Source organism: Squalius cephalus (assembly GCF_949319135.1).
Source record: "Squalius cephalus genome assembly, chromosome: 13".
NCBI classification, from domain to species: Eukaryota; Metazoa; Chordata; class Actinopteri; order Cypriniformes; family Leuciscidae; genus Squalius; species Squalius cephalus.
In genome coordinates, this window is record NC_137134.1 from 20,568,675 (window position 1) to 20,595,413 (window position 26,739).

The window sequence follows — 26,739 nt, forward strand, 5'->3', positions numbered from 1 at the left end:
AAAATTTTTTGACGTTATCAAATAATTTTAAAAAGTATGTTATTTAGAGAAAAAAATATTTTATATTGAAAATAATGTATACAAAAAAATACTTAAAAACAAAACAAAAACACTATGTTAGATGTGTAACATCTGGTTCTGCCCTACATTAATTAGCATTAAATATTTTTAAATGAATAAATAATTTGTTGTAAACGCTGCTTCATGCTGTCTTTAAATCACAGTGATAATTCTGCTTCGTCATATGTAAATGACTGGAAACAGATAAACTTTCTTGGCAACATATGCCGCTGCCAGGATTAGCTGGATTGAAGGTCTTTTGCACAATTTAGGAGCCTTTTAATCTGTCGGTACCAATCAGCTGATGGAGAACCTCTCAAGACTCCTCACAAAAGAGATTTAACAGAGAACAGGACAACTGCACTCCTTTTCTCCTTCACTCAACGCTTTTCTCCTGTTTTTCTATAATACATCATTTAATATCAAGCAACGTCACATGATGCACTATACCGAATTTCTGGTCAAAGGTGTCGACGTTTTAAAACGCTTCTTACGTGGCTCATTCATTCAGATTCTAGAGCCAGAACCATCTGTTTAATTATGTAGATATAGGTGTTTGCTGGATAATTGCTTGTTAGATAATAACTGCATTAGTTCCAGCTTCACTTCTACATATAATAACAGATCTATGATGTGTAAACTAGCATTCTGGATAGGTTTCACCCATCTCAGGGACGTAGATTTGCATGGAGGCGAGGACAGCACATGTGGTTGGATATCTACCAAGGCCGTTACAGCAAAACAAAAGGTCAGTGGAAAGAGATGTTGCAGCGTGTCGTGATGCTTGTTAGCAGACGGCAGGAGTGAGTCATGCCTGGAGGATGTGCAGCTTTCACCTCACCTTGCAGATCTTGTATAGAGAATCTTGGCCATCGCCTCCCGAGTCTTTGAAGTAGTCGTGAGCAGGGAAGGTGCGATGGATGTCTCTGGTGATGACGCCTTCCTGGGCAGAGTCCTGTGGGTCCAAAAAAACAGTTACAATCAGGCATTTTTGGGAGCCTTTTTAATTGATCAAAAAATAGTTTGTATTATTTTATTTATTTATTATTTTATACTTACTTTGATTATTATTATATAACTTATAACACATAACAATATAACTTATTTAACTTTTTATTGTATTCATTTATTATTATTCAATTATTATTTATGATTAATTCATTAATATATAAATACTACTTTATTATTATTTTGATATAAATATTTGTATTACAAATGTATTATTATTATTATTAATTATCATTTATAATGATTTGTATCAATAAATGAATAAAGTATTTAGTAATATTAGTAATTCTATTATATATTTTTACTACTGTATTATTATTATTATTATTATTATTAATTAGTTATACATTAAAACATTTCATTTAAAATTAAAACTGATGTATAATAATAATAATAATAATGATTTTGTATTATATTTGTGTTTATGAATTATATTTTATTATTTTAATAAATATATAAATCAAATGGTTGTATAATAAAATGTTTTATTGTAATTTAAGTATTAATTATTAGTTAAATAGTTTGCATGGTTTTATTTATTATTTACTTATTGTTTATCATTATTTTATAAATAATAGTTTTAATAAAACACTACTGTATTATAACAACATTTTATGTATTACTAATATTTAATTAGTCATGGTTATTTAACAACAATAACAACAACAACAACGCCCCACAATAAATGAAATGCAATTTTATAACCCATGTCAGATTCTAGACTTTTTGTGGATTTTCTGATGCTTTTTTTTTTTTTGTAACAGTGACAGATACAACAGCAAATAGGGAAACAAGTGTGTGACCAGAACCAGATAAGTGTGCAGATAACAGTACAGATGAGGTACTATCACACATGCAGCCTGCACTGGAAAAGCTCAATTACTAACAATGTGATGGTCATTTTCTCTACAGTCTTTGATCTCCATCCATGTTCCTTTAAGCTCCAATACAAACAAGGTTGAGCTTGACTGAGGACAGTGAAGTAGCACGTACGACGTGTATTTTGTCAAGAAGACACAAAGAAGATTCCTTGAGTGAAGAAATAACCTTGTGTGAAGCGTTTACAGACTTGAGATAGATTAAGAAGCGCAGGAAAGTGTCTTACTCAGCACAGCACACTCTTCAAAGCGCGACACAAATCGAATTAACAAGTCAAATGCGGACGGCGTTCCAGTCAAATGATGGAGAACATGAACAGACTCTGACAAGCAAAGCAGGGATAAAACTCAGGACCAGAGCCAAGAGAGACACTTAAAAGCATCTACTATGGACCAAACTGACTTCAGCATGGGTTTTGCCATGTAGAATTATGGGAAATGTAGTTTTGCTACATAAGCCTGTCAGAAACCGGCTAAACGGGCAGAATATTAATCAGTTGTCCTTCCTATCAACTCTTGAGTGAACAGATCGGTGGAATTCACGCCGTGGCAACATCAGACGGTGACTGCGGAAATGTCTCTGACAGGCTGAGTTGTAATAAGGTCCATTCCATTAACAGCGTGTGTCAGGGCTAATTAAAGGCATCATTAGTCAACTAATGCGAGAGAGGGAAGGACAGGTTTCCACCTCCCCTCACCTGTTTACACTGTGCCTGAGAGTTTGTTACAGGGTGGGCAGAATAAAGCCTGACGGATGAAGCAAATCTTTTAAATAAGGGGAATCTTATAAGTATGGGTCTTATTTGCATCTATATGGGTCTTTAATCCGTCTGTATCAACAGCTGAAGTTGACTTACTCTTGTACATCCTGATTAATGTTACCTTCCCTTTTCTCTTCAACATGCATGCTATGAATAATGCATCCTTCTTTTCTGCCATTTCTCCATATACATGATCCGGATAAATTCTTGATGACAGTACAGAGCACAGCACACCCGTTTGTGTAACTTACTTCATCAGTTTACATTTATGCAGAGGAAAAAACGAGGTCATAAAGGCCATTTCCAATGAAGGTTTCCACAGCATATGTGGAAAGTGGTAACATTATGCTTTTTTCTTGACGGATAATCAATAACAAGCACAAACAGAACCATACAGTATATGTACTGTCTGTATAGGTACGATATTTTATGTTTTTAAAATAAGTCTCTTATGCTCACCAAGGCTGCATTTATTTGATTAAAAATACAACAAAAAACAGTAATATTGTGAAATATTATTACAATTTAAAATAACATTGTTTTCTATTTTAATATATTTTAAAAGCTAATGTATTCCTGTAATGCAAAGCTGAATTTTCAGCATCATTACTCCAGTCTTCAGTGTCACATGATCCTTCAGAAATCATTCTAATATGATGATTTAAACATTTATTATTATTATCAATGTTGGAAACAGTTATGTAAAGAAAAAAAGAAAAAGAAAAAAAAAAAGAAAAAAAATCAGGATTCTTTGATGAATAGAAAGTTCAAAAGAACAGCACTTATCTGAAATGGGGGGGGGGGGGGGGTAAAATAATTCAATACTTTTATTCAGCAAGGATGCATTAAATTGATCAAAAGTTACAGTAAAGACATTTACGATGTTCCAAAAGATTCCATTTCAAATAAATGAAACAGAACTTTCTATTCATCAAAGACCTTTGACCTTTGCTCAGCAATGACCTTTAGAGGGGAATATATAAAACTGCATTTTTACAGCGAGTGCTATTTTGGTGTGTTTTGCAACAGCAACAAAAAGACTCAAAGCTGTAATTTTGTCACAGTATGGGGTTAATCACACCATGGTGTATGATTGAGTTCAGCGGACTGTTTCACTGTTGCTCCCTTCCTCTCTTTGCATCCCTCCTTCTCACCCCCATCACTCTCGCTTCTCGCAGTGTGCATGAAAATGAAATGCTGCCTCATAAACTGCGAGTTAGTGACAAATGGTATTCATAAAAAAAGCCAGAGATACAGGCTGCGAATGGTAATGTGGCCACTAAACATCTGTGAGGCTCAGCAATAGCAAAACCGCCCAGACCAGAGAACCAGGGAGGGGATAAACAAAGGGATGCAATCTGATTACATTCATGGCAAAAGCTCGAGTAAACTCACTGCCGGCCTCCCGACACGTTTGGGCACAAATAACAGAAGGCCAGTCAGATTTCTTCAGGCTCCTGAAGAAAGATAAAACCACTGACCTTCAGGGACATTGATCTGAGGGATCTTCAACATGGGTGGACGTTTATTAGAAGGACGCGAGTATCCTGGGTTTGTCTTCATGAAACTGAACCAGTAGAGCCAGGCGCTAACTAGCAACACAAAGGTTATGGGTTCGATTCCCAGGGAACACATAAAATGGTAAATGGGCAATGTTAAATAAAAAAAAAAAAGTGAAAACTAAAAGTAAAATCAATGGTTTTAAATAGTTAATTTAGGCATCACAACTCAAAAAAGATGTAATTTAACTCTTTCCACGCCATTGACGGAATTTTCCAGCAATCCGTGTTTTCACTGTTATACGGTAGGGGGCGCTAATACACATCTTCTGAAAGAGTACTGAACCACCTCCTCAAAACACGTGCGAGGAAGATGCAAAAACAAGTGATATCATATGTAAAATAACGTGACCACCAACATTATTTAAAACGGCCTAATATTACTGAATGAAATGTCTACCCAGGACGAGCGATAGGACAGTGCAAGCATTAGGAGTGTTGATGGACTCGATCTACTCCATCTACGTTTTGATCATCATTCTGAATGCGATCTGGTCGAAGTCTTTGACAAAAAAGTGAAACTCTCAGCTTTTTGCTCAAAATGTTGCTTTTTTAAATGAAACTCCATATTCAAGTGTTGATAAAAAAGAATGCATGAAGCTAGAATAAAACCGTTTTTTTTTTTAAATCAGAGGCTTTGTTCTTTCTTTTGATAAATTGCATGTTCATATATTCATAAAACAAAATATTTTTGGGGCCATGAAACTTTTGTGAAAATAACCAAAAACAATGGCGGTAGCTAGCAACTTTTTTTTTTTTTAAACGCTGGAGCCGGGAAAGAGATAACAGTTAATACATTTTTTTTTTGTGATTTTATAGACATCTGAAATATATGAATGATAACCATATTAAAATTCCATTATAAATAAATATAGTAACTTCTGAATAAATGTAAAAAGTAAACTTAAAATAAATTAAATCAAACAAATAAAACATTTAAAATAACACTAAAAGTTAATTTAAATCAATAAAGTGAATTTAGGCATAATGTACACTATGAAATATGTATATGCATTTTGAGATTTTTGAGATTAACAGTGTTAATAAATGATTAGTGATGGATAATATTAAAATAAAAAATGTAAACAAAAAATATTTCAGGTTAATAATAGGTGTTAATTCATATTTAATGATGTAATAAAATAGACTAAAAACTAAAATCAACATCTTAATCATTTTAAAAGCTACAAGTAAATACTAGCCTGGTAATACCAGACTCTGCTACTTCACTTTGCTTCGTAGAGAGAGTCTGGAATAGCATAATAGAGAAGTGTTTTCTCTCTCGCGGGGGGGCGCTTGTCTGAAGTTTAAAATCATTGGTTACCCGTAAGCCAATCACATAACGTTTGGTTATGGCGTGTGTTATGCGAATGCTCAGCCGCATCTAACTTCCACTGTAAACACATGTATGATGCAAAAACTAAACCATTGAGCGAAATACCGGAGTGAACATGGCTGTGAACGACTTTTGCAGATTATGTGAAGTAAATCTACGCAAGTACGCATCCACCACGGTACAATCAGCGTCTACGTCACGGCTCTCAGCCCGCCCTCTGTTCGTTGATTGGCCCGGCTGTTTTCAGGCCGGTGGAAAACTGAAAGATACGCTGCTATCTCAGACTGACTACAGGAGCGAAATGAAATTAGCGGAAGTAGGAAGTCTGACGTAGTCAGGCTAAGTAAATATAGCAATCACATTTTAAAGGGGTGGCTGATTATGATTTCAATTTTCTAACTTTAGTTAGTGTGTAATGTTGCTGTTTGAGCATAAACAACATCTGCAAAGTTACAACGCTCAAAGTTCAAAGCAAAGGGAGATATTTGCTTTTAAAGAAATTGCTTTTTAAGGTCTACAACAAACGGCTGGTTTAACTACAACAAAGGGACTACACGACATTCCTCCTGGGTTAGTGACATCACAAACCCTAAAATGTACATAAACCTCGCCCCTGGAACACGATTTATAGATGATCAAGAGAGAATATGCTAATCAATGACTAGAAGATAACTACACATAAGCTACATAAATTCATCAATTAACCATTCAGAAATGTTGTCCACATGTTGTCACTTCTTGAGTCTCTCCATTCGAAATGTTCAGTGCATGTCTGTGTGAGGTAATCGAAGCTGCTAAGAACACAAGTCGTTGTGGCTCCACCCCCTGTGCCGGGAGCAGCAGCTCATTTGCATTTAAAGGGACAGACACAAAAACGGTGCGTTTTTGTACAAACGGTGCGTTTTTTGAAAAACTTCGCATACAGTACACACTCTGGGGACATCAAAGACTTATTTTACATCTTGTGAAAAGGGTGTATACCAACCCTTTAATGTATAGTTTGAAAAATGGATATTACGATTCTATACTACATATAAAAAATAAACGAAAAGAAAAAACTGCATTATAAATGTCATTAATGAAAGTTATCATATAAAGTAAAAGCAGCTCTGGAAAGATTAAAGATGGGGTAGCACCTAGTATCACACTAATAAAAATGAGAGGAACTAAAAAACGGGGCTTCCTTCACATATGCTTAGAACAGTTTGACATGCTGCCTTGTGTGAATTGGGCCGTACAAATGAGCTGCCACAAAAGGGCATCAACAGATGTGTTCTTTCCACAGCGCACTTCACCCTGAAGCTCACAGGGCCTCCGCTCATCTTGTTAACGCCCCGAAATGACAGGCAGTACTGCACCTCAGCACGTCCTAGAACGGTGAAAGTCGGTCGGTTGGGTCACAGCAACGCCGGGGCTAAAAGCTCCAAGCAGAGTCTCCCGCAAGAACAGAGCGAGTCGCTCTGAAATCCGGGATGACAGCAAAAAACATTAGTGCAAGCTGGACTGAGAGATGCAGCATGACAAGCTGGTGTGGAGGCACAGTGACTGAGACAGGCGCGCTGTCTCCGAGAAGCTGCCGTCAGGCTCGCTCAGTCACTCTAGAACTTTCCGTGGTGGGCACACAGTGCGAAAGAGCCTCTGAAGTTTGTGCCGGGCCTCCCACTGGGTTCTAAGCCAGTCAGCGCCGATCTTGTGCGGGTCTGACAACAAAGCGGCTGTCACCAGAGCCCCACCCGGGGCGAGCTGACCTATTTTTCAGATGTGACACCAGGAGAAGAGAGTACACAAGTGGCGTGATGCACTATCAAAAGCCGAATCTGCTCCAAGTGGAGCTGTAGATGTTACTACGGGGATCCGAATCTGCTCCGTCAACTCACGATGCTGTAATATGCAACATTATAGGTCACGCCGGGGTCTGTGGAAAACGATTACAAGATCTCATGCTGTTCAGCTGCGGAAGATGAAATTAAAGATGCTGACCGTTGCTGTTGAGCTGAATAGAACATGAAATAACCTGCATAACAACATAAATAGGAAATTAAGTCTTAAATGCCAATAATACCACAATTTTGTTTGCTTATAATTGCAGATATTAAAAAAGTTCTACAAATTATTTCATGTTATGGCTGACAATTGATAACTTCTATTAAAATTCAATACTATATTGAGTCAATATTTGTTTTAGATACAAAAAATAAAAAAATATCAAAAAAAAAATGTAATATGTATTTTTTAAATTAAATACTGAAATCTACAATCAACTGTTTTAAATGCTACAAATAAAATTAGGCATCGTAACATGTCAATGTACAGTATAAATTTTCTTAATTGATTTCAAGACAGTGAAAGTCTGTGAGAAATGATTCCGAGTTGAACTTGTATTACAAAATCCTAAATTAATTTCACGTTCTGTATGAAAAACTGATGATTATGAAATAGGGGTGCGCCCATATTAAAACTCTACCTGACACCGATGTTATGGCTAATAAACCGATAAATGTTCGATACTAAAATTATATTCTATAAAATTAATTTTAACCAAAAAAAAAACCACACTAAAGAAATCAATAATTTTAAAAGCTAAATTGAATTCAAGCATCATTATAAATGTACAGTATACAAAATAACACATTTCCTAAAAATAACTAATATCGGCCAATAACCGACATGATACAGATATATGGTATATATACCGGTAGATGACTCCTTTTTACAGCTTAGTTTCTATAAATGTTTTAGGAGGACAAAAAAAGTAGCTTTGCGATGATAGCGTTACATGTCTACAAAGAGAGAATCCTCTTTTGTATGATAAAGTAAATCCCCTGACCACTTTAACCTTCCAGCGATGAACCTCGGAGTGCTTGAGGTTAAAATTAGAAGTGAAGGAAAAGGCGAGGCAGAAAAATCGCAGGTGATTGACAGTAGGAATATTACCTCCTCTATTCCTTCCCTGGCTGGAATCGGCGCAGTTCAAAGAGGGCCGTAATTGAAATTGACAAACTGCAGCATTAGCCTGATCACAACAGCCAACCTTGCAGCAGCAAAATAAAAGGTGCCTGAGAGGAGGAAGAGAAGGGGAGAAAAGAGAGCGAGGAAGGAGGGCTGAAGTGTTCTCTATGCTTCGCAAGCACCAAGACAGATTAATCTTGTTCATGCATAATGCATGCCAGCGCGGTGTGTGATCGCATTGACGGCCGGTTATTAACTGTGTCACAGTGCGAAAACACACCCGAATCAACAGACCTCACATGCATATACAATCCACGGCTAAACAACTGCAAAAGACCGAGGACTTCGTGCAAAAGGCGATAAAAAAAAAAACTGTAATCACGGAAAGCTTGGGACTGACTGAGATTACAGCTCGAGGCGTATGCTAACTTGAGTTTAAAACTGCAGTGTACACTTGAAGATGCAAGTCTGATGATATCCCTTCCATCTAAATGTAAACATTTTCTGGATTACGAGTTTCACAACTTCCATCAAATGTTGAGACTGTGTCACCAAGTTCATTAAAAACCAGAGAGCCCGCGGAGCTCCGTTCTGTCATGGCTCTTCGAGGATTTTTCGGTCTCCCGAGGGCCTGCAACATCTGGTCCTCAGGACAGACTGTTAACTCGTCTGTCAGCGTGTCGTCACTGCTCTTTTAATTGCCAGTACTGTGTTGAATGCTAATTCATTGGGCATGCTAATGATCTAATTCGAAAGAACACTTGCGATGGCTACGGATACATCGACTACAATTGTCACAAAACCAAAATCACTGACATCGATACCAGTGAGATTTTAAGATTATAGATACTAATTTAAATATCACAGCAAAAACTAGCATGTTATCAAAGACATTATTTAAACCAGTACTAAATACTGTATTAAATATTAATAATTTGAATTAAAACAATGACATGTAGTGTTCAAGTGATTCTCAATTAATTAAATCAAAGTAATTATTTAATAAACTAGGGATCCACTGAAATTTGGACCAATACTGATAACAGATATTTAACCAATAACTGTTATATTAGCTGATATTAGACATCAATCTACAATATATATTTCTTATAAGACCAAAATCGATAACTTGATAACTTTATAAAGTCATTTATCGGTTGATACAACAGATATATTGAGCATTTTTAAAGAAAAGGGTAACAAAATAAAACTTGGCTTAATTAATTAATTTGATTAATTTCACCAAAAATAAATAGACAGTGGGCTGCCTAATGCACAGAATGCTTGTTTGTATTTACTCAACGGCGTAGTGATACTCTGTATTACTGATACTGCAGAAAAAGGTTACTGCTTTTTTATTTTAGTATGGGGTTAATATTTTCAACATCTCTAACGGCCGCCAAGCAGGTTTTCGGTTGTGGAGCCTCGCTGAATGGTGGCTATATTTGTCTTTTCACCTGGGGACAGTGGATGTTCTTTACCTATCCATTTGTGATGTGAGTGCCTAGATGGAAGGTGCCCTTTACGCCTTGGGCCAGTTTTCTCTTTAGAAAACTTAGACTTCACTATTATGGAAGAAAAAGGCCACACAGTTCACAGACCAGTGAAAAAGGGGCGACGGCAACTAACGCATGACCCTTCAAGACATCCCAAAGCAATCTGAGGAACTGAAATAGGTGGATGCAGGAAGCACTTCACACATGGGAAATGTAGCGAACATGTAGTGGATGTGAAACTAACCCAGATGACCTTTGAGAAACCGACAACTTGAGAGGACACACTTAGATACAGGATGTGTCCCAAACGGCATGCTTGATGTGTACTTGTGGTCTTCCGATGGCCACGTGTTCCATTTGACACTTTAGGTTTCATAAGGATGCTATGGACCGTCAATGAACACCAAATAAGGACCACAAGGGCTAAGGGTGACATTTGGGACAGGAACTCAGAAGTACAGGCTCCAGACACCTGGGAATTTAGAGAACCGCAAGAAACCGATCGAAAGCAGCGTCTCAACTCCTCAAGATGGCATATGGACATAATAAGCAGAGAAATTTCTATTTTAATGGCTATTATTTTTCAGCCTAAAAAAAGGATACTCAAAAGTTTTCCTGAATTAAGTTGCCATAGCTACAAGACGTGAAGTCTTGGGAGATTCAAGGGGAAAAAAACCTTGAGAGCTAGTGACAGGAACTCTCGTCTTGTCGATACTTCATTCAAATGAACAACTAATCCCACGTTTACACAAAGAAGCAAAGGTAGAATGTGTTTCCATGGGGAAAGTAAGGACCCAAAAGATTCACCTCAGGTCAAGTAGATTAAACTATGACAGATCTGGCCGAACCCACAGAGATGATTGGAAATAAGAGCGTCGTCTCAGAGGGGAATAGGGCTTTTCATACAGTCGGTGATGAATTAAAGGGCTGTGAGTGGAGCCTGGCTGATAAGGGAACAGTGGTGTCGAAGCGATCCTTCATTGTTCTTGGTGACCTGCTTTTCCTCACAAGGTGTCAAGTCCACGATTTGACTCAATCGGTCTCGCTCCTTCAACCCAAACCTGTGTGACAAAGGGGCAACCTTTAGGGAAAAGGCACAACGACAATCTTTATTTCTCTCCACACGACCAATTTCACTCACTCCTTGCACGGTTCGGACCAGTAACCTTCTGGCTACCAGTACTAAGGCTTATAGGGATAGTTCAGCCCTTGAAAATTAGAAATGTTGATGTTCCAAACCTGTATGACTTACTTTCTTCAGTGAAACATAAAAAAGGGTATTTTGAAGAATGTTTTAACTGTTTTTATCCATACAATGATAGTCAATGGGGTCCAAAATAACATTGTTAGGAACCCATTGACTTTCATTGTATGGGGAAAAAAATCTGGTGAGTAAATTAAATTTTCCTTTTTAAGTGGAAAAGCTTCAACTGTTGAAACATTCGCATTTACTTCTCTAATGTGACCTGCTTCCGAATTAAACAGGACATTCAAAGTGTAACAAATGAGGAAATATCGAAAAGGGAAGTCAAGCAAGGGACGGAACAAATTATTACATTTCGATGAAAGACTAAAATGTATTTTTTCAGGTTTTTCGTCAACAGTAATAAAGACGAGAAGAAAATTGAGCATCATGGTAATAATTAAGAGATTTGAATTAAAACATACTATTGATTAAAATATGACGGGGGGGGGGGGGGGGTGCGCAACTAGTGCAAAACAGCAATGTTTTCAAATAATCTGATCATAGGCAATAAATCTTGTAGGTTGACCCACTTGATAAACCAAAGCAATTTGCTAGCAGGTTAATTAACTCATCCAAACGCATCCTATCCAGATATAAGATTAATCTGATAAATACACAAAATAAATGTTACATTAAATACTAAAATGTTAATTACATCACTAAAGTTATTTTTGTCAATGTCAATCTGACTAAAATTAAGGTAATTTAATTAATTTAAATTTAATGATTGATTTCAGTTGACAGAAATAACATTTAAGTATTTTATAACAATTACGTTTGTGTATGTGTGTGTGTGTGTGTGTATGTATATATGATCTGATGATTATGGTATGACAAAATAGTGTAAAAATAAAACAAAAAAGTGACCTTTTTTGTGTAAAAAAATCATAAGACGACCAGTATTATGTAAACCAATGCCAAGGCCAATTTTGATTTCATCTCAATATGACCTGCAATGGCAGGTTGGATGAGCGGCAAAAAAGTGCTTGGAAAGTGAAGGCATTTGTAAATGGCTTGGCATGCAGTGAAGTCTGTTCAGAGGCAGCCTGCCAGAGCGTGGCAGGAGACAAGTCCAGAGAGAAAGGTGGAGAACGAGAGATAGAGAGCAAAGGTTTGCGCAAATGAGAGAAAATTCAAGGGGATAAAGAAAAAAAAAAAAGACAGGTCGGGGCCTCGTCTGGTTTGTCTGCGGAGACCTGCAGAGAGCGAATGCTGTCTCATTACCATCAGGGTCATTAGCTTCGGTCTGATCTCTCCGCAACACGCCAGCACAGCAACCCCCGAGAGAACATGTGAAAACACGCTCTCCAAAAGTGACACTTGTTCTGTCATTAAGTCATGAATATCTCAAGAGTGCTAGAACAATTCCTCTGGGACACACGGTACACTCTCTCTCTGTCCTTCTCACTCCTCCCCTTGTGCGTTTTCATAACCCGTTTGTTCACCCGCTAATGACATTAGCTGCCATTTCAGGCTCAGGCACATGATCCCTTGGCGGTTTTGCATGGAAAACAATAGGGAGCGATGTGGCGCTAAGGGACGGAAACACTGCCTGTGGATGCACGTCGTCCCGCTCTCGATGATTTTAATTAATTTCTCATGATCAAAAGTGAAACATCGATGGGGTAAAAATTTCCTCGTGGTTTCCATGACAATGTAAGACGACTGTGTTCTCCCCTCCACACAGGACTTATTTGAAGAATTTGCAACCCGGAATTATTAATATTCAAATATATCCAAAAATAGACTGGCACAGAACTGGAGTTTTGATATTCAAGCGCCAGGATTCTGCAAGCGCTCTCCAACCAATCCATTCAACGGAGACGCGGAAACAGTTTCAATTTTAGGCTTAGCTCACACATGGGTCATACTGAAAATGTATTTTAACAACATGTTTGTTTATATTTTTACTTTGAAAAAAGTATTTAAATATATAAAATGCATTTTTGTAGTCAAAAAAATAATCTTAGTCTATTATGAGTTACAATTGAAATATATTATAAATAAATCATAAATTAATTTGAATTTAAAAATGCAATTTATACATAAAATTAATTGAATCATAGTCTATAATGATTGGGGCTACAACATGTTAAATAATTAAATAATTAGTGAGTAAAATCCCTTTAAATTATATTTAAATATACATTTAAAAACTTGTTTCACATTCTTTCTGGGAAAAGAAAGCATCACTACAACTGAAACTGAACAGCAGTGTTTTAGCATTGCATGTCAATTTAAACAAACAACAATTTAAACAAACAATAAAAAATAAAAAAAACTATTTAAATACCGACAACTCTTTGCTCAACATGGCAATCTATAGTTATATACACCTGAAAACAAGTTTTTTCAGGTAGGCCTACATTAAATCTATTTAACAGTAGTATTCAAGAAAGAAACAATACAGAAACCGAATAATCAAATGTAAAACTAAAACACTGCAGTATTCACATAAAATAAATATACATTTGATTCATATTAAAGCTACAAAAGTTATTCAGTCAAGAGCAGTGAGTTTACTGTTTGGCAGACAGCATGTTTACTGTATTAGGCTGCTGTCACTTTAAGACCTAATGCTCGGATTATTGACACGCATCCGATTTCTTTCCCAAATGTTTGTTCAATTAAGACATACCCGACAGTGTTTACATGAATACTGGGCATTTTGAGATAACGGTGTGTGTATCTGACCGTTCGAGGGTTAAAAGGCGCAAAAGTGAACTGAATTCGGGATCTGAGAGGAGGCTTTCTGTGCATGAGCTTGGGGGGGGGGGGGGGGTGTCAGCGCGAGAACCACAATAAGTTGTTGTCCGCAGCTTATTGCACTTAATAACCTTTTTTTCGCAATGTTTTGAGATACCCTAAAATCATTCAGACATTGCAAGACATGGCTATATGCATATCGCAAAATGTACATTTGCGATATATCGTCCAGCCCTAAATTATATTATAAATATTTTACCTAATATATTTGAGTTTTTTTATATATACAATATAGAACAATAATAGCAATCACATCATTGATTCACAAGTGTGCAGCACAGAATCTCCTTGCCTAAAATAGATGCTCTTCCATTACCCTCCAACTCCACCACCTCCTTTCTTCCTCTCCCTTATCGTTCACAGGAACATCTGGAGCTCTCTTGCCTGCACTATGGCACCAGATGTCGTAATAGTCAAGCAACAACCACCTGAAAGTCCCATATCCAAAGAGATGGGAGAGGAAAAGGGCACTGCACGTGAAAACATAATGTCTAGGCTAGGACTTGCATAGAGAGATCGACTAGTTCAACCACTAGTTGGCGCTGTCGGAAATAATCGACTACTCGAGTGTGCATTAACCATAAATTAATTCAAAATAGCGAACGTCACCAACAGACAGCACACATTTCATGAAGGATGACAAAAATATGGTAATTTGCCAACTCTGTAAGGGGCCGTTCACATATCGCGTCTAAAAAAAACGCGTGGAAAGCGTGGCTGTGTCCTTTCCACAAGTGCTTGCGCTCCCATGGCGTCTGTCGTTGCTATGCAACCATGAACTGCGCTCTCCATGATGACGAAGAAGTATCAGCAAAGGATTGATTGATTTCTAGCCCTTGCATTAGCTTTACTACTAGATATATTTATGGAGATGAGAAATAAAAACCCGCCCAGTACAGCTATGATCAGCTGTTCGGCCAAACTTTCGATGATGTTACGGAAAGGCCGAAGGTGATTGGTTGGTCTTTGCCACATTGCAACGCTTGCTGCATTCTAAAAAGTTGAGATGTTTTCATCTCGCCGAGGCATCGGCGCCTGGAAAAACTAGCGCACCGCACGACCGCTTCGCTTCCATTATGAGCGGCAAGAACGGCTATTTATTTGGCTTTACTCCGTTACATGAAAATTAAAATATGTAATGTCATAGTTATAATGTTTTGAGAGTTTACTTATGTAATTGTTGCATTAGGTTGTGAATTAATAAATATTTATTGATAAGAACTATTTCATGTCTTTTCATTTCCAGTAGCATGAACCACGAGTAGTCGAGTTACTCGAGTATTGTTTTGATAAGAAATCGACTAGCATATCATGCAACCCCTAGGCACTCATTTTCAGTTATAATTAATCCACGTCTCAAAGCAAGTCCAGAGCAGGAGGGGGTCCATCGATGTTCCCTTGGGTGGCCACTGTGGTGCAGCCAAATGAAGTCTGGTGATACTCCAAGAACGCTGCTGGAGACAGAACGGATGTCTCATGGTATTTCATTTAGAGCGAGATATCTGAAATCCCTTGGAAAGCAACGTGGTTCAGCATCCTAGCAGAGGTGGGGCCTCACCTGAGAGAATGGAGGAAGTAAGTGTGAAGACATGCCAAGTTTGGATCCTGCATGCTGGGGATGGCAGGTCTGCATGAGCTGCCAGGACTCAACAGCTGGGTTCACTCCTGCGGGAGCTGCAATGGCACTGGCATCAAGCCAGTGGGTATGAGCTAAATATATATTAGCCCTATAAACAAGGGCTCGACAATAATTTTTCTGCTAGTTCAGATTTTTATTTGCCCTGCCAATTTTTGTCTTTTTTTACCAGAAGAGTAAGATAATTATTATTAATTTAGCAATGCATTTTCATACTTACTAACATCTACATTAGCCACCTAGATAGTATTATCTTGGTGACAATTTGGCATTTAAAAAATAAATAAATAAAAATCAACATACATATTTTTTTCCCTTACATAAATAATATTCTAATATTTTCCATCCTTATTGCATGTAGATGAAGAATACTATTATAATGTTCTTCATCCAATAAGATCAAGTTAAGATAACATAAGATAAAGTTTATTAAAAAAGCTTTATATCTTTTGTCCTCGCCCAAATAAAAAAAGGTCAAAAATGGACTTTTGCTCTTCCAATTCTGTAACATTTACCAAGTTTTCAATCTGTGATGAATGCATTGGAAATTTTGGATAGCTCGCCGCAACAAAATGTATACTTATCAAGATTATACTTACTGATGGAAAACCATCTCAGCTTTGGAGACCATGGTCATGAACCACCCCCCAAAAAAAGTCTTATCCCCAACCTCCCAAAATTCCTCAGCTCCAGCATGTACAAAAGGACAGATGGCAGTATTCTCGGATGGGCATGCGACCAGCCTAATAGTGAGGAGTGGACAGCTGTCCGTGAATGTTAGCATCAACAGACCGCGGGCCATTCAGCTGCTCATGAGTGGGTCAGGGCCGGCAGTACAGAGTCGGAGAATCCTCAGACCTCACGGCTATATCGCTAATCGTCTGCTAAGTGTGGGATCTTTGCGCTGTATTGCATAACACATCAAAAAACATTAGCCAGCTTCATTACAGATGTACGGATTAATCTGGGTAGGGTTAACGAAGGGAAGAGATTTTCTTAGGTTAATGCAACTGGGAACAGAACCGAGAGCAAACTAATATGTGAGGACCAGGGATGGCTATAGCGCTGTCAGTTTAAAGGGATGGTTCACCCAATAATGAAAATCCTGTAATTAATTACTCACCCTCATGTTGTTTCGCCTACTTTTTTTTTTTTTTTTTAAATACTGTGTATTTGGACATACTACTCTTTTGCTGTACTGTATTTCGCATACGATATAGTAGGGAAGTATTCGATTTTCAATGCAGTGCAACACTACATTAAACAAAGTTTCTTGCCTAGAAGTACAATGACAAACTTTCATAGACTGTTCCTTTTGGGGTTACAACCCACAACCTTTCAGTTACTGCCACAGATCTAACCACTAACCTAGACCACCCACAGATAACAGCGTGAAGAGTGCCTGGGTGGGTTAGGTATCCTTTTAAACACTCACTTTACACCACAAGTACCAATATCCCACTTAGAGAATGTGAAGAGAGAGAAGCCCTAATAAACAGCCATTAGGTCCAGAGACAATGGTGATTAGCATTGTGTCCAATGCGGATGCGCGAGTGCTTCACCTTTGATTAGCGACAGAAAGGGCCAGGTGTTCCTCCCGCTCACCGTCGTGCAACTCAGATCCTTTTGATGGAGGAGAATGCCTCTTGAAGCTGTGTGGCAGCACAGATTAATATTAAAAGGAATTCATAATATGGCACGCAAAGGATTTTCATAAATATTCACAGGCCTGGACGGTAAGCTCCACTCAGTTGTGTCCATGAATATGGATGAAAGACTGGCAGGGTGAACCAAATGTCTTCAAGTATACGAGAAAAGAAGCAACATCAAGAGAAATCACGAAATTGTTCACTCTTACAGGCAAATGCTACTTAACATAAGACTCCACAGCAAACAAGTGTGATAGACGTGATTTTGAACAGTAACTGCATATTTAATATGTACATTACATTATATTATATTGCCAGTAGTCTCGCAGAAAATACATAGTTCACCTTTAAATGGTACGGCGGTATCACAAAAGGTTTAAATCGGTAAAACGGTATAAAAGGTCTAAATCAGAGACGACAAATAAGAAACACCATGGCAGGTGGCAATTTAAATGTATGCCAGAAGTATTTCGTTTATTACGAATTTTAAAAAGTATCATATTAGTAGCCTATTATAAATAAAATACACATAAAATTGAATTATAATAACTATAAAAATGCTAATTAATGACTTTAATAAACGCATAGACTATCGATTAACAACTTTGGATAGTTACAGTAGGTTTTCTTACAGTAGCTCTGTCTTTAACAGTTAAAAAAAAAAAAAAAAAAAAAAAAAAAAATCCTAAAAAAAATAAATAAATATGAAATACTATGAAAATAGTTTCAGATAAGACTTTTTTTCATTTTATTTAGTCTATCTAGTTTTGCATCAAATACAATGTGATTTTCGTTGATCGATATCTGGCAGCACCAGCACCGCTTGGGCGAACGACTCGCAGACGACACATAACAACAGAGTGTAGGCGCCAAAGCAGTTGTGGATCCGCTTACCGAAACCCTCCATAACTGGCACATTTGAAGAAAATAACCATCTTTTCGCAAATAAATAAATGACAGACGTACGTAAATATTACCAAAATGTTATCATGTAAGCTTTATGGTACACCTTAAATAAGGAAATTTATGGTCATTTAGTGTTAATACTAATTAGCGAATACACAAATGGCTTGGGTATGCAGAGCATTCGCAGCTCATATGGACCGCACGCCCCTGATCGATATACATATATTAGGTGTGTAACGGTACATGATGCATTCATAACGAACAGTACAGTACGGACTTAACGGATCGGTGCATGCAGTCGCACGACGAATACATTCAGTCACAGGCGAGCCACACTACAATCCAGAGGGGGGAGCACGCAGTAATGTAATGCTGTTTGCTACCAGTAAAAAGTACAGAAGAAAAGACGATCGATCGATCGATAGATATGTTTACATCTCTCAACCAGTGTTTCAACTGCAGAAAGATATTTTTAAAAAACAGCTTGAGAATAATATCTCACGTAACATTGCATTTACCTCAGGCATTTAGTATCAACAGCAGGTTATTTCGCTAATGAAATTAACTCTAGAGAGTAGCATTTCGTATAAGCACTATATTAGCCTATTCATTATATTTACTTAACCTGTTAGTGAAATATATGTATATATATATTTTTTTTTTTATTATTATTTTTTTATATATATATATATATATATATATATATATATATATATATATATAAGTTTGCCAAGACACAAAGTCTTAAAAGTAACACGATAAACACGAAAAGGAACAGCGTATAGCATTTTGTAAATATGTGCTTAACACTTTTGCACATCATGAGGATAATATAAAGCCTGTTTTGCTTTTAGCACCTAACCTCAAATCTTCTTCTAAAAGTACAATAAAAAAGGTCAGGGGCATGACAGAAGCATGACCGTGTGCAGTCTAAAAATACATTACAGGGTCCAGCACTGTTATCCTCAGCTCAACCTGCACCAGCATCTCGCTGACATTAGGCTTTCTTGTGCAGGCTGCATCAGCAAGAGTCTCGAAAAGAGAGGAGCCATAATGAGACCCTGAAACATGAAGAACCACACAACACCAAACCAACTTGTGCTCCTGCCTCATTTCAAATAGGTGCACAAATTGCATTGGTATGGAAGTACACATTATTTCTAGGGCTGCATAAAAATATCAAATTATTTGCATCTTCATTTGAACAATCTCAATATTGATTCTTAAATTTGAACAATTGCATCTTTTCTCAATGGAGGCATTTTCTGCATCAATCAGATAAACTGAATACAAGATAAAAAGTGTGTGTACAATAAAATATTGCGATGAATTTTCTCGCAGGCTGCACGCACTGAGCATTAGCAGTGTAGTCCAATTCGCACAAATGAACATACAACTCATTCAGCGTAGGAGTATATATAATTTACAGCATTAGCTGCAAGAAAAAGTATTTTACCATAAATGTGCTAGAATTAAATACATTTCAAAACAACTGTGTGAGCTGACAGCAAAGAATGGAAACCAAGCGACAGTACAAAAAATGCCAATAATTAACTTATAACAGTCTTCTATTTTTATCAAGCCAAAAATAAAGCTACAAAAAGACCTGAAACAAAACATTTGCCAAAAAAACAAGCCTTTTTTTGTCAGCGTCTGTGACAAGGCATACATTACCTTCAATGTCGGCAAAGGCCAGTGCCCCGGAGCAACTGTGCCGGCCAAACATCGATTCACACGGCCATTAAGATGCGCTAGGCTCTCAAATCTCCCACAGCAATAGTGACACTGCTTTTAAATGAGACCTCAGCCTGGTATCCACAGATATGAAATTGTCATTTCAAATCAAAAGAGGAAAAGGTATTTGGGTTGAGTAATGATAAAGATACAAGAAGCATGTTGTACGCATTTTAAGGTCACATAACAAGTGTAAGCAAGTGGAATGAGACGTACTGTTAGTGACCGCTGAGAGCACTCATGTTTTATTCATGCTGGTGCCAAGGTCCAAAGCCTCCCATGATCATGGAAACATTTGATGTGCTCATTAGATTTCAAAAAGGTCACTTCATTTTCCCCCTCGCTCTAACTGCACATGTGTAATTTCCCTTCTGAAGGGAGCTGTAACCTTTTTAGAGGCAGCCGCCGAGTGCCAGCCCTGCTGTGTGTGCAGTCTGGGGCCGCTGCGCTGGGATCGGTTTGCCCTGAAGCCTTAGAGGACATGGGCAACTTAAACTCTGACCAGCCTCTACAGACAGCTCTGGAAACATTACACGGTCGGTCGACATACGTTGAGATGTAGAAGGAATCAGGATCTTTACCATGCTGAAATCAAGAAAGTTGTGCATTAGAGAGAAATGAGAATGAGAAGAGAATGAGAAGTGATAAAATTTCATTTTATTGACGTGAAATCCAGATTAACTACAGCCAAAAGATGCAGTCATCGCAAATCAGTGTTCACTGTTCAAGTTTATTGTACTGGCAGCGACAGCAAAACCAAAGTGCCTCACAAAAAAAAAAAAAAAAAAAATCTCTGAACTAAAAAAATATATATATTGTATTTTTATTCCTTTATTTCATAATCAGAAAAAAATTGGACAGAGACATCATAGGTTCATCAGCAAAATAAATACAGGAATATACTGCTAGTTCATCAGTTTCACATCCATTGGATGTTGAAAAATAAATAAATAGTCAATTTACTCTAAGTTTTTAATTAAAAAATAACACCCTCACCATTTAATTTCTATTCTTATTATATTTTTCTTTTCTTCATTTCATCTACTGCACATCAACTAGCCTAGTTGTATTGTTTTTTTTTAGAGCTGGGAAGTTTAGCAAGTACAGGGCTGTAACATCAACCAGCAAATAAATGTTTACAGGCATAAACAAACTGAAATATGCACACAAAAAAAAGCAGGAGCAGTTTTTTATTAAACCACCATTATTCATTGCAGAAACCAATATGACAGTAAGTATTATGCTTCAGAGACAGCCACATAACTGTGCGGAAAAGAATTGGAATGTAAAATAAAATTGGAATTGGAATGTATAAAATAATCTTACAAAACAGAATAATGTAAAAACAAAACAACACAATTTGTGTATGCATGTTGTTTTCTGCAGATCACAGCTCTAAAATGTACTTGCATTTGAATGTGAAAAACAATTCAATTCTCCCATCACCCATTTGATACTCTTAAAAGAAAATTCCTTAACATATCTATTAGGAAGAGAGATAACTTTAAGAACGTAATGAAAAATATTGAATGAAAAATGAATCAATAGACTTAAGACAAAAATATATATATGTTTTGGACATTCATACATTAAAGTGAGTGGAAAAAAACCTGGGCTCAAGGTAATGTGAACGTCAAGTTAAGTTAAAGCTGATCTGGCAAAAAGATAAATTAAAAAATAAAACATGCTGAGTTGCATGTTTCTCAAAGGGTCACTGCAGGCAAATAGGTCTAATTACAAACAGCTAAGGCTTTACACCACTGGGGATCTAAACTACAGTCCACAACTATTCCAGGCATTTGTTGATATTGTGCGCATGTGGTATTTCAAGATTTCCTACAAAAAGATCAGATCTAGAAAGAAGAGTTTGAAAAAATAAAGACAGACCAAGCTGTTTGTCCTTTGCTACATCGCTTTTGACATGATTTGCCTGTGTTTATTTTAGATTCAAGACACACTGTACCATAAAAGCCACTAGGAGAAGACCTTTGCTAAAATTAACTAGTTAACAAGGTCTTTAAGCTCTCATTCTTTTGAAAAGCAACTGTTTTTATAGCTACAGCTGCTACACAAAACTCAACAAATATCAAAACAACCAAACCAGCAACATGGGTAATGTGCCTAAAAAGTGTGCTCGATATTTAGAAAGAGCTAGCACAAGCAAGAGCTTTGAACCCACCCCCTGGCTTTGTCTTGTTAATATTTTGCTCCCAAACGCTCTAAACTGCATATCTCTATTGTCAAACAGGTTGTGGCCCGTGACCATTCAATGGTATTTACAGGACCAAGGCAGGTGTCATCTTAATATTTACAAGAAATGTAGATCACATGACTACTAGACAACTTCATCCTCACTGTGGATAGTTTCTTCATAATCTCTGTATAAGAAGCTACCAAGTTTCAATACAAGTCACAATTACATTAAAATCTGGGCCAAATCCTTTGCAATAACATTTAGGAGCTTAAGACTGATCCAAGCAACCCTCTGCAGATCTTCAGATGGAGCAGGAGTTGGCTCTCTTCCTCGGCTTTGGCTCGCTAAAGTCCTTGTCATCATGAGTGCAGGGGCTGAAAGAGCAGGAGGAGCAGAGCGTCTGCGAGAGTCTACGCATTCCCAGCCGGAATACACTGTTGGAAAGGCTATAAATGACGCAGTTGCAGAAGCTGTTGCTAATAGCTAACCAGGTGGTCACAAAGGAAAGGGCAGGACTGTCCAGCACATGGGAGCTCTCCAGAAGGAAATAGAAAATGTAGGGGAGCCACAACATGTAGAAGACACTGGTGATGCGAAAAAGCACCATAGCATACCGTCGGTCTGGCCCATGACCTGCTTGGTTGCCGCCTTCGGCAGTTTCCATCTCCTGACTGGGAAAGCGTGCTCGGCGCTCTCTGATCTCTCGATTGTGCTGCTGGCAGATGCGGAAGATGTGGAAGTAGGTGAAACAGACTACTAGGGCTGCAGGGGCGTACAGCAGGCAAACAACAAAGCCAGTGAAGAGAGCAGATGTTGGCCAAGAGTGGGCACACCATTCAAAGATATCCCCATGGTACCCCGGCTTACCCCAGCCAAAAAAAGAAGGGAGAAACACCATGCAAGAGTAGATCCATATGAGTATAATGCAGCAGCGAAGACGGCAGGGTGTTACCAGTTGGTTGTAGGAGAGGGGTTTGGTAATAGCCAGATAGCGGTCCATGCTAATGCAAGCCAAACAAGCCATTGAAACACTCTTGAGCACAGAGATGACGTAGCTGAACACCTGACAGGTGATTGGCTCTTGGATACCAGCTGGGTAATGGAGCAGCGAAAGGGTGGGAACCAAGCAACTTAGCCCCACCAACAGATCCGCATACGCCATAGTCTGGATGAAGTAGCTGGTGGTGTAGTGGTGTAACAATGGGGCACAATGAAACACAAAGATCACAGTCAAATTCCCGGCGATGATGAGTACAGTCAGCAACACAATGACCGCAGTCTCTAAGACGCAAGCCTCCACAGCCTTATTCTGTGCCCAGCTTAGGGGGCAGGAGTGGTTTAGGGACACGCTAAATTGACTGCTAAGGCTGCCGTTCGCAGTGGGGACCGGTTCGATCAGCCCCGACCGGTTCATTGTCTCGGACCTTGTCCACTTGGATAAGGTTCCGTTGTCCTAAATGCAGTGCAGATGGCCTGCAAAGTGATCCTGTGTCTGTGCCTTCTCAGTAATCTCTTCCAGCAGAACTCAATCTTCTGTCTTTTCCCCTTTACCTCGATCTTTCACATGGCTGGATCTCAATGAAATGAGCATTGGCAAAAATCAATATAGTCCGTAAGGAGAAGAAAAAAAGGTGCCCAGCGCTCCTCTGAAATCAGTCATGCTTGGGAGCAGTTCAGTAAATGTCAGAGAGAGATATTTCCTCCACAAACTAAGGCTGCTGGAAACAGGAACAATCACAAAAGGGTTGCATGTCTGTGCTGAAGGCCGGATGGCAAAATTGTCCACAGCACTGCAATGAAGTCAACCAATTCCTTAAGATGTCCTCTTAAGGGTAAAATGTGCAGGATTGTTGGATAAGGAAATGAAGATCAAACGGTTTCCTGTGACCAGTGAAGACAATATAAGAAGGATTAAGCATATTATAAGATAAATGTAACAAAAAATATATCAAGAAAGTTCTTGGGTCATACCTACTCCTGAGTCCCACAAAACTTCTATCTCAAGAATTGCAAATGTCTCAAAAAAAATTCCAATCATATTAGTTTGTCACAGAACAATAACATGCACCATGTTTTGCTTCTGGAATAGGCACCTCTTGGCCACTGAATCGACCCCCTTTCTATAGTCCGAATGAAAACACAGACACTCTAGACAAACACAGGACAGCAGCATATGAGAGTTGCCAGAGCTATCACTGCACAGAGCGCTGCTCATAGCCTGCAGGAGTCTGAGCGAGGCAAAACGGAACTAATCAAAATTTCAAGATCAGGTTCTGGGGGGCCACAGCAAAGGCTTTGGTCTTCTTTGCTCCCAATCCAATTACTTTTCATGAACTTTACCATGCATATCGGATAAAAGCAGGGCACGTTAAAAAAAGGGGAGACCTGTGTTTTCCGAAAGAGGTATATAGCTGCTTACATGAAGATGTCTCCTCAGATAGCGTCAGGACAGCATGCTCTGGGCATCCTGTCTGCATTCCACATGTTCTCAGTTTCCATCCACTGTTCCGTTCAAAGCTGTGCACATCACATGGCATGCCAGTCTCTGCATCTGATTAGTTGTACATGCCCAGCTTTTGTCTTTCTGAGGTAGACCTCGTCATCTCTTCACCAACTTGCGACCATGCACATTCCGTAAGAAAGTCTCCTTTGAAACACTCAGTCCTTTAACAAAAGTGGAAAATCTGCGTACCGTTCCTGTCCTTGTCAGCTCTCTGCGACCTGCGAGGCAAAGCAGGTTGACAGCAGTTCCCGCCGAGCGTACGGAGTGCAAAACGCACTGTGAAATAAATAATTCAAAATTGAGGCCAGTAAAAAGGTAAGAACAGTAAGAATTTGAACAGATCTATTCCAAACCGTGCGGCAAAGCAGAAATGAGCCGATGAAGAGAGAGCAGCCCCTCACTGCTGGTGCTCAGAGATGCTGAGTGGCTCACAGTGGCTCTCCTCTCCCCCTTCGCAGTCTCGCTCTCTCTTCCACTGTGCCTCTCGATCACATTTGCTCCCTCCCTCCTTTCCCCTCTCACCATCTCTCCAACTCTCCTCCCTCCCCTTTTGACGGCACCTGAGGTCTTCTTTCTCACACAACACCTCACAGCACACTGCTCTCTCCCTTTCCTTCTTTCCAATGTTCTCCCCCTTTTCTCATTATCCTCCTCTTCCTGCACACCCTGAAGAGGTTTCCCCATTCAAAAATAATCACAGACTTCCATCTCTCCCTTTTTATCTCCTACAGCTCCCTGTTTTATTATCCCTCGTTCTCATTTTCCTTCCTGCTTCAAGTCACTTACACAGACCAGTGCCCAAGCGCAGCAATGCCTGCCCCTTGGTTACAGTTGCCAGGCATTTCAGTTAGCCAGGACCCTCCCTCACAGCAGCTGACATGGTGCAACAAACAAATTATGAGACTCTGGGAGGGGGGGGGGGGGATTTCATTCCCCTGGAAGGATATCATCGCCCGAGTCTTCTCTAACACAATCACAAATTCAGATCTTCAGCAGATTTACTGACAAGTTTGCTAGACATAACTACAACAAGAGGAGCTCATAAAATACAAAGGGATTACGAGAATGACAGCCAATGTTTCCTGCACAGCTGCACTGCTGCTAAATGTTCAAGCCCCGTGGCAAAACAATTTCATATTCTAGCAGAGTTGTGAGCTTGCAGTCCTGAACTGAATGTGATGACAAAAAAATCGTGGCTGGAAAAATGAAAATAAATAGACAACACTTATGCAACTTTGTCCTTACAGACTGCACTCAATGATGTCTATAATTCCCAGAGAAAGCAATCCTTTAGCATCCCTATTCATCTCAATGGGAGTTGCGGAAGTGGAAACAGGGTTCCATATTCATTAAACCTGAAATTACTAAATGGTTGCTTATAATTGACAATGACCAGGGTTCCATTTAGAAAATATTGCAAAAGTTTTGCGCAAATTTGTACTGTCGATTATAAACTATTGCAAAATGACGGTGTTTCCATTAACCGATGCTATGCGACTAAAACTTAATTTTTTCGTCTCACGATGAGTTATTCCAAAAATCATGGCAACGGATGTTAGTAGGTTTACTTATATAGTAGCCACCGCACTAGACATTATTTTTAATCGAAGGAGACGTAGGCGTATTATCCAAGCTTAAATGGCAATGAAAGCCCCTTATACTTAAGAACGGCCACGTATGAGATGTTTCTGGGCGTTTCCCCCTGCTATCTGCTTCGAGGTCTTGATAAATTGTGGCATTTCTTTGTTGTTTCGAATTCAGTATTCCCATAATTCTTTTGTCTTTTATGAGTTTAATAAATAACTCTGTCTCGTCTTCTGTCCAAACATACCGCCCCTTCTGTAAAGAATGATCATGTGAGGAATGACACCAGGTGACCTGTAAATGCGGAAAAAAAAAAACGAGAAAAAAAAAAACCTTTCCATTGCAGTTTTGCTAAATATTCCTTTATCGAATTACCTGAAAAACCACCTCATGCCAGCGTAAAAACTTTTTTACGATATATGTGCGAAATTGACGTGTTTCCATTGGGCGCATTTTCAATTTTCAATTTCAATT

The 26,739-nt window shown here is 38.5% G+C and overlaps 2 protein-coding genes across 7 annotated transcripts in view; both read right to left on the minus strand.

The window, feature by feature from the left end:
• Positions 1–26,739, minus strand: part of rabgap1l (RAB GTPase activating protein 1-like) — an 80,204-nt gene that overhangs the window by 28,645 nt on the left and 24,820 nt on the right. For all 5 annotated transcript variants that reach the window (XR_013823071.1, XM_079889764.1, XM_079889763.1 and 2 more), the window contains exon 14: positions 902–1,015. Coding sequence is in view for 4 of the 5 variants with exons in the window: in XM_079889764.1 (XP_079745890.1) it covers positions 902–1,015 (114 nt within the window). In the remaining variant the exon portion in view is untranslated. The remainder of the gene's footprint in view (positions 1–901; positions 1,016–26,739) is intronic.
• gpr52 (G protein-coupled receptor 52) lies at positions 20,627–25,163 on the minus strand. 2 transcript variants are annotated; one of them, XM_079889770.1, is made up of 2 exons: positions 24,598–25,163; positions 20,627–24,059 (listed from the first exon to the last, which is right to left on the minus strand). In XM_079889770.1, the coding sequence occupies exon 2, from the start codon at positions 23,590–23,592 to the stop codon at positions 22,480–22,482; it is 1,113 nt and encodes a 370-aa protein (XP_079745896.1). In that variant the 5' UTR covers positions 23,593–24,059; positions 24,598–25,163; the 3' UTR covers positions 20,627–22,479. The 2 variants fall into 2 exon arrangements, with proteins under 2 accessions (XP_079745896.1, XP_079745897.1); XM_079889771.1 differs by lacking the exon at positions 24,598–25,163 and adding an exon at positions 24,150–24,260.

Coding starts and splice junctions, on each gene's coding strand:
- gpr52 (XM_079889770.1), bottom strand. CDS start 23,592: ATGAACCGGTCGGGGCTGATCGAACCGGTCCCCACTGCGAACGGCAGC.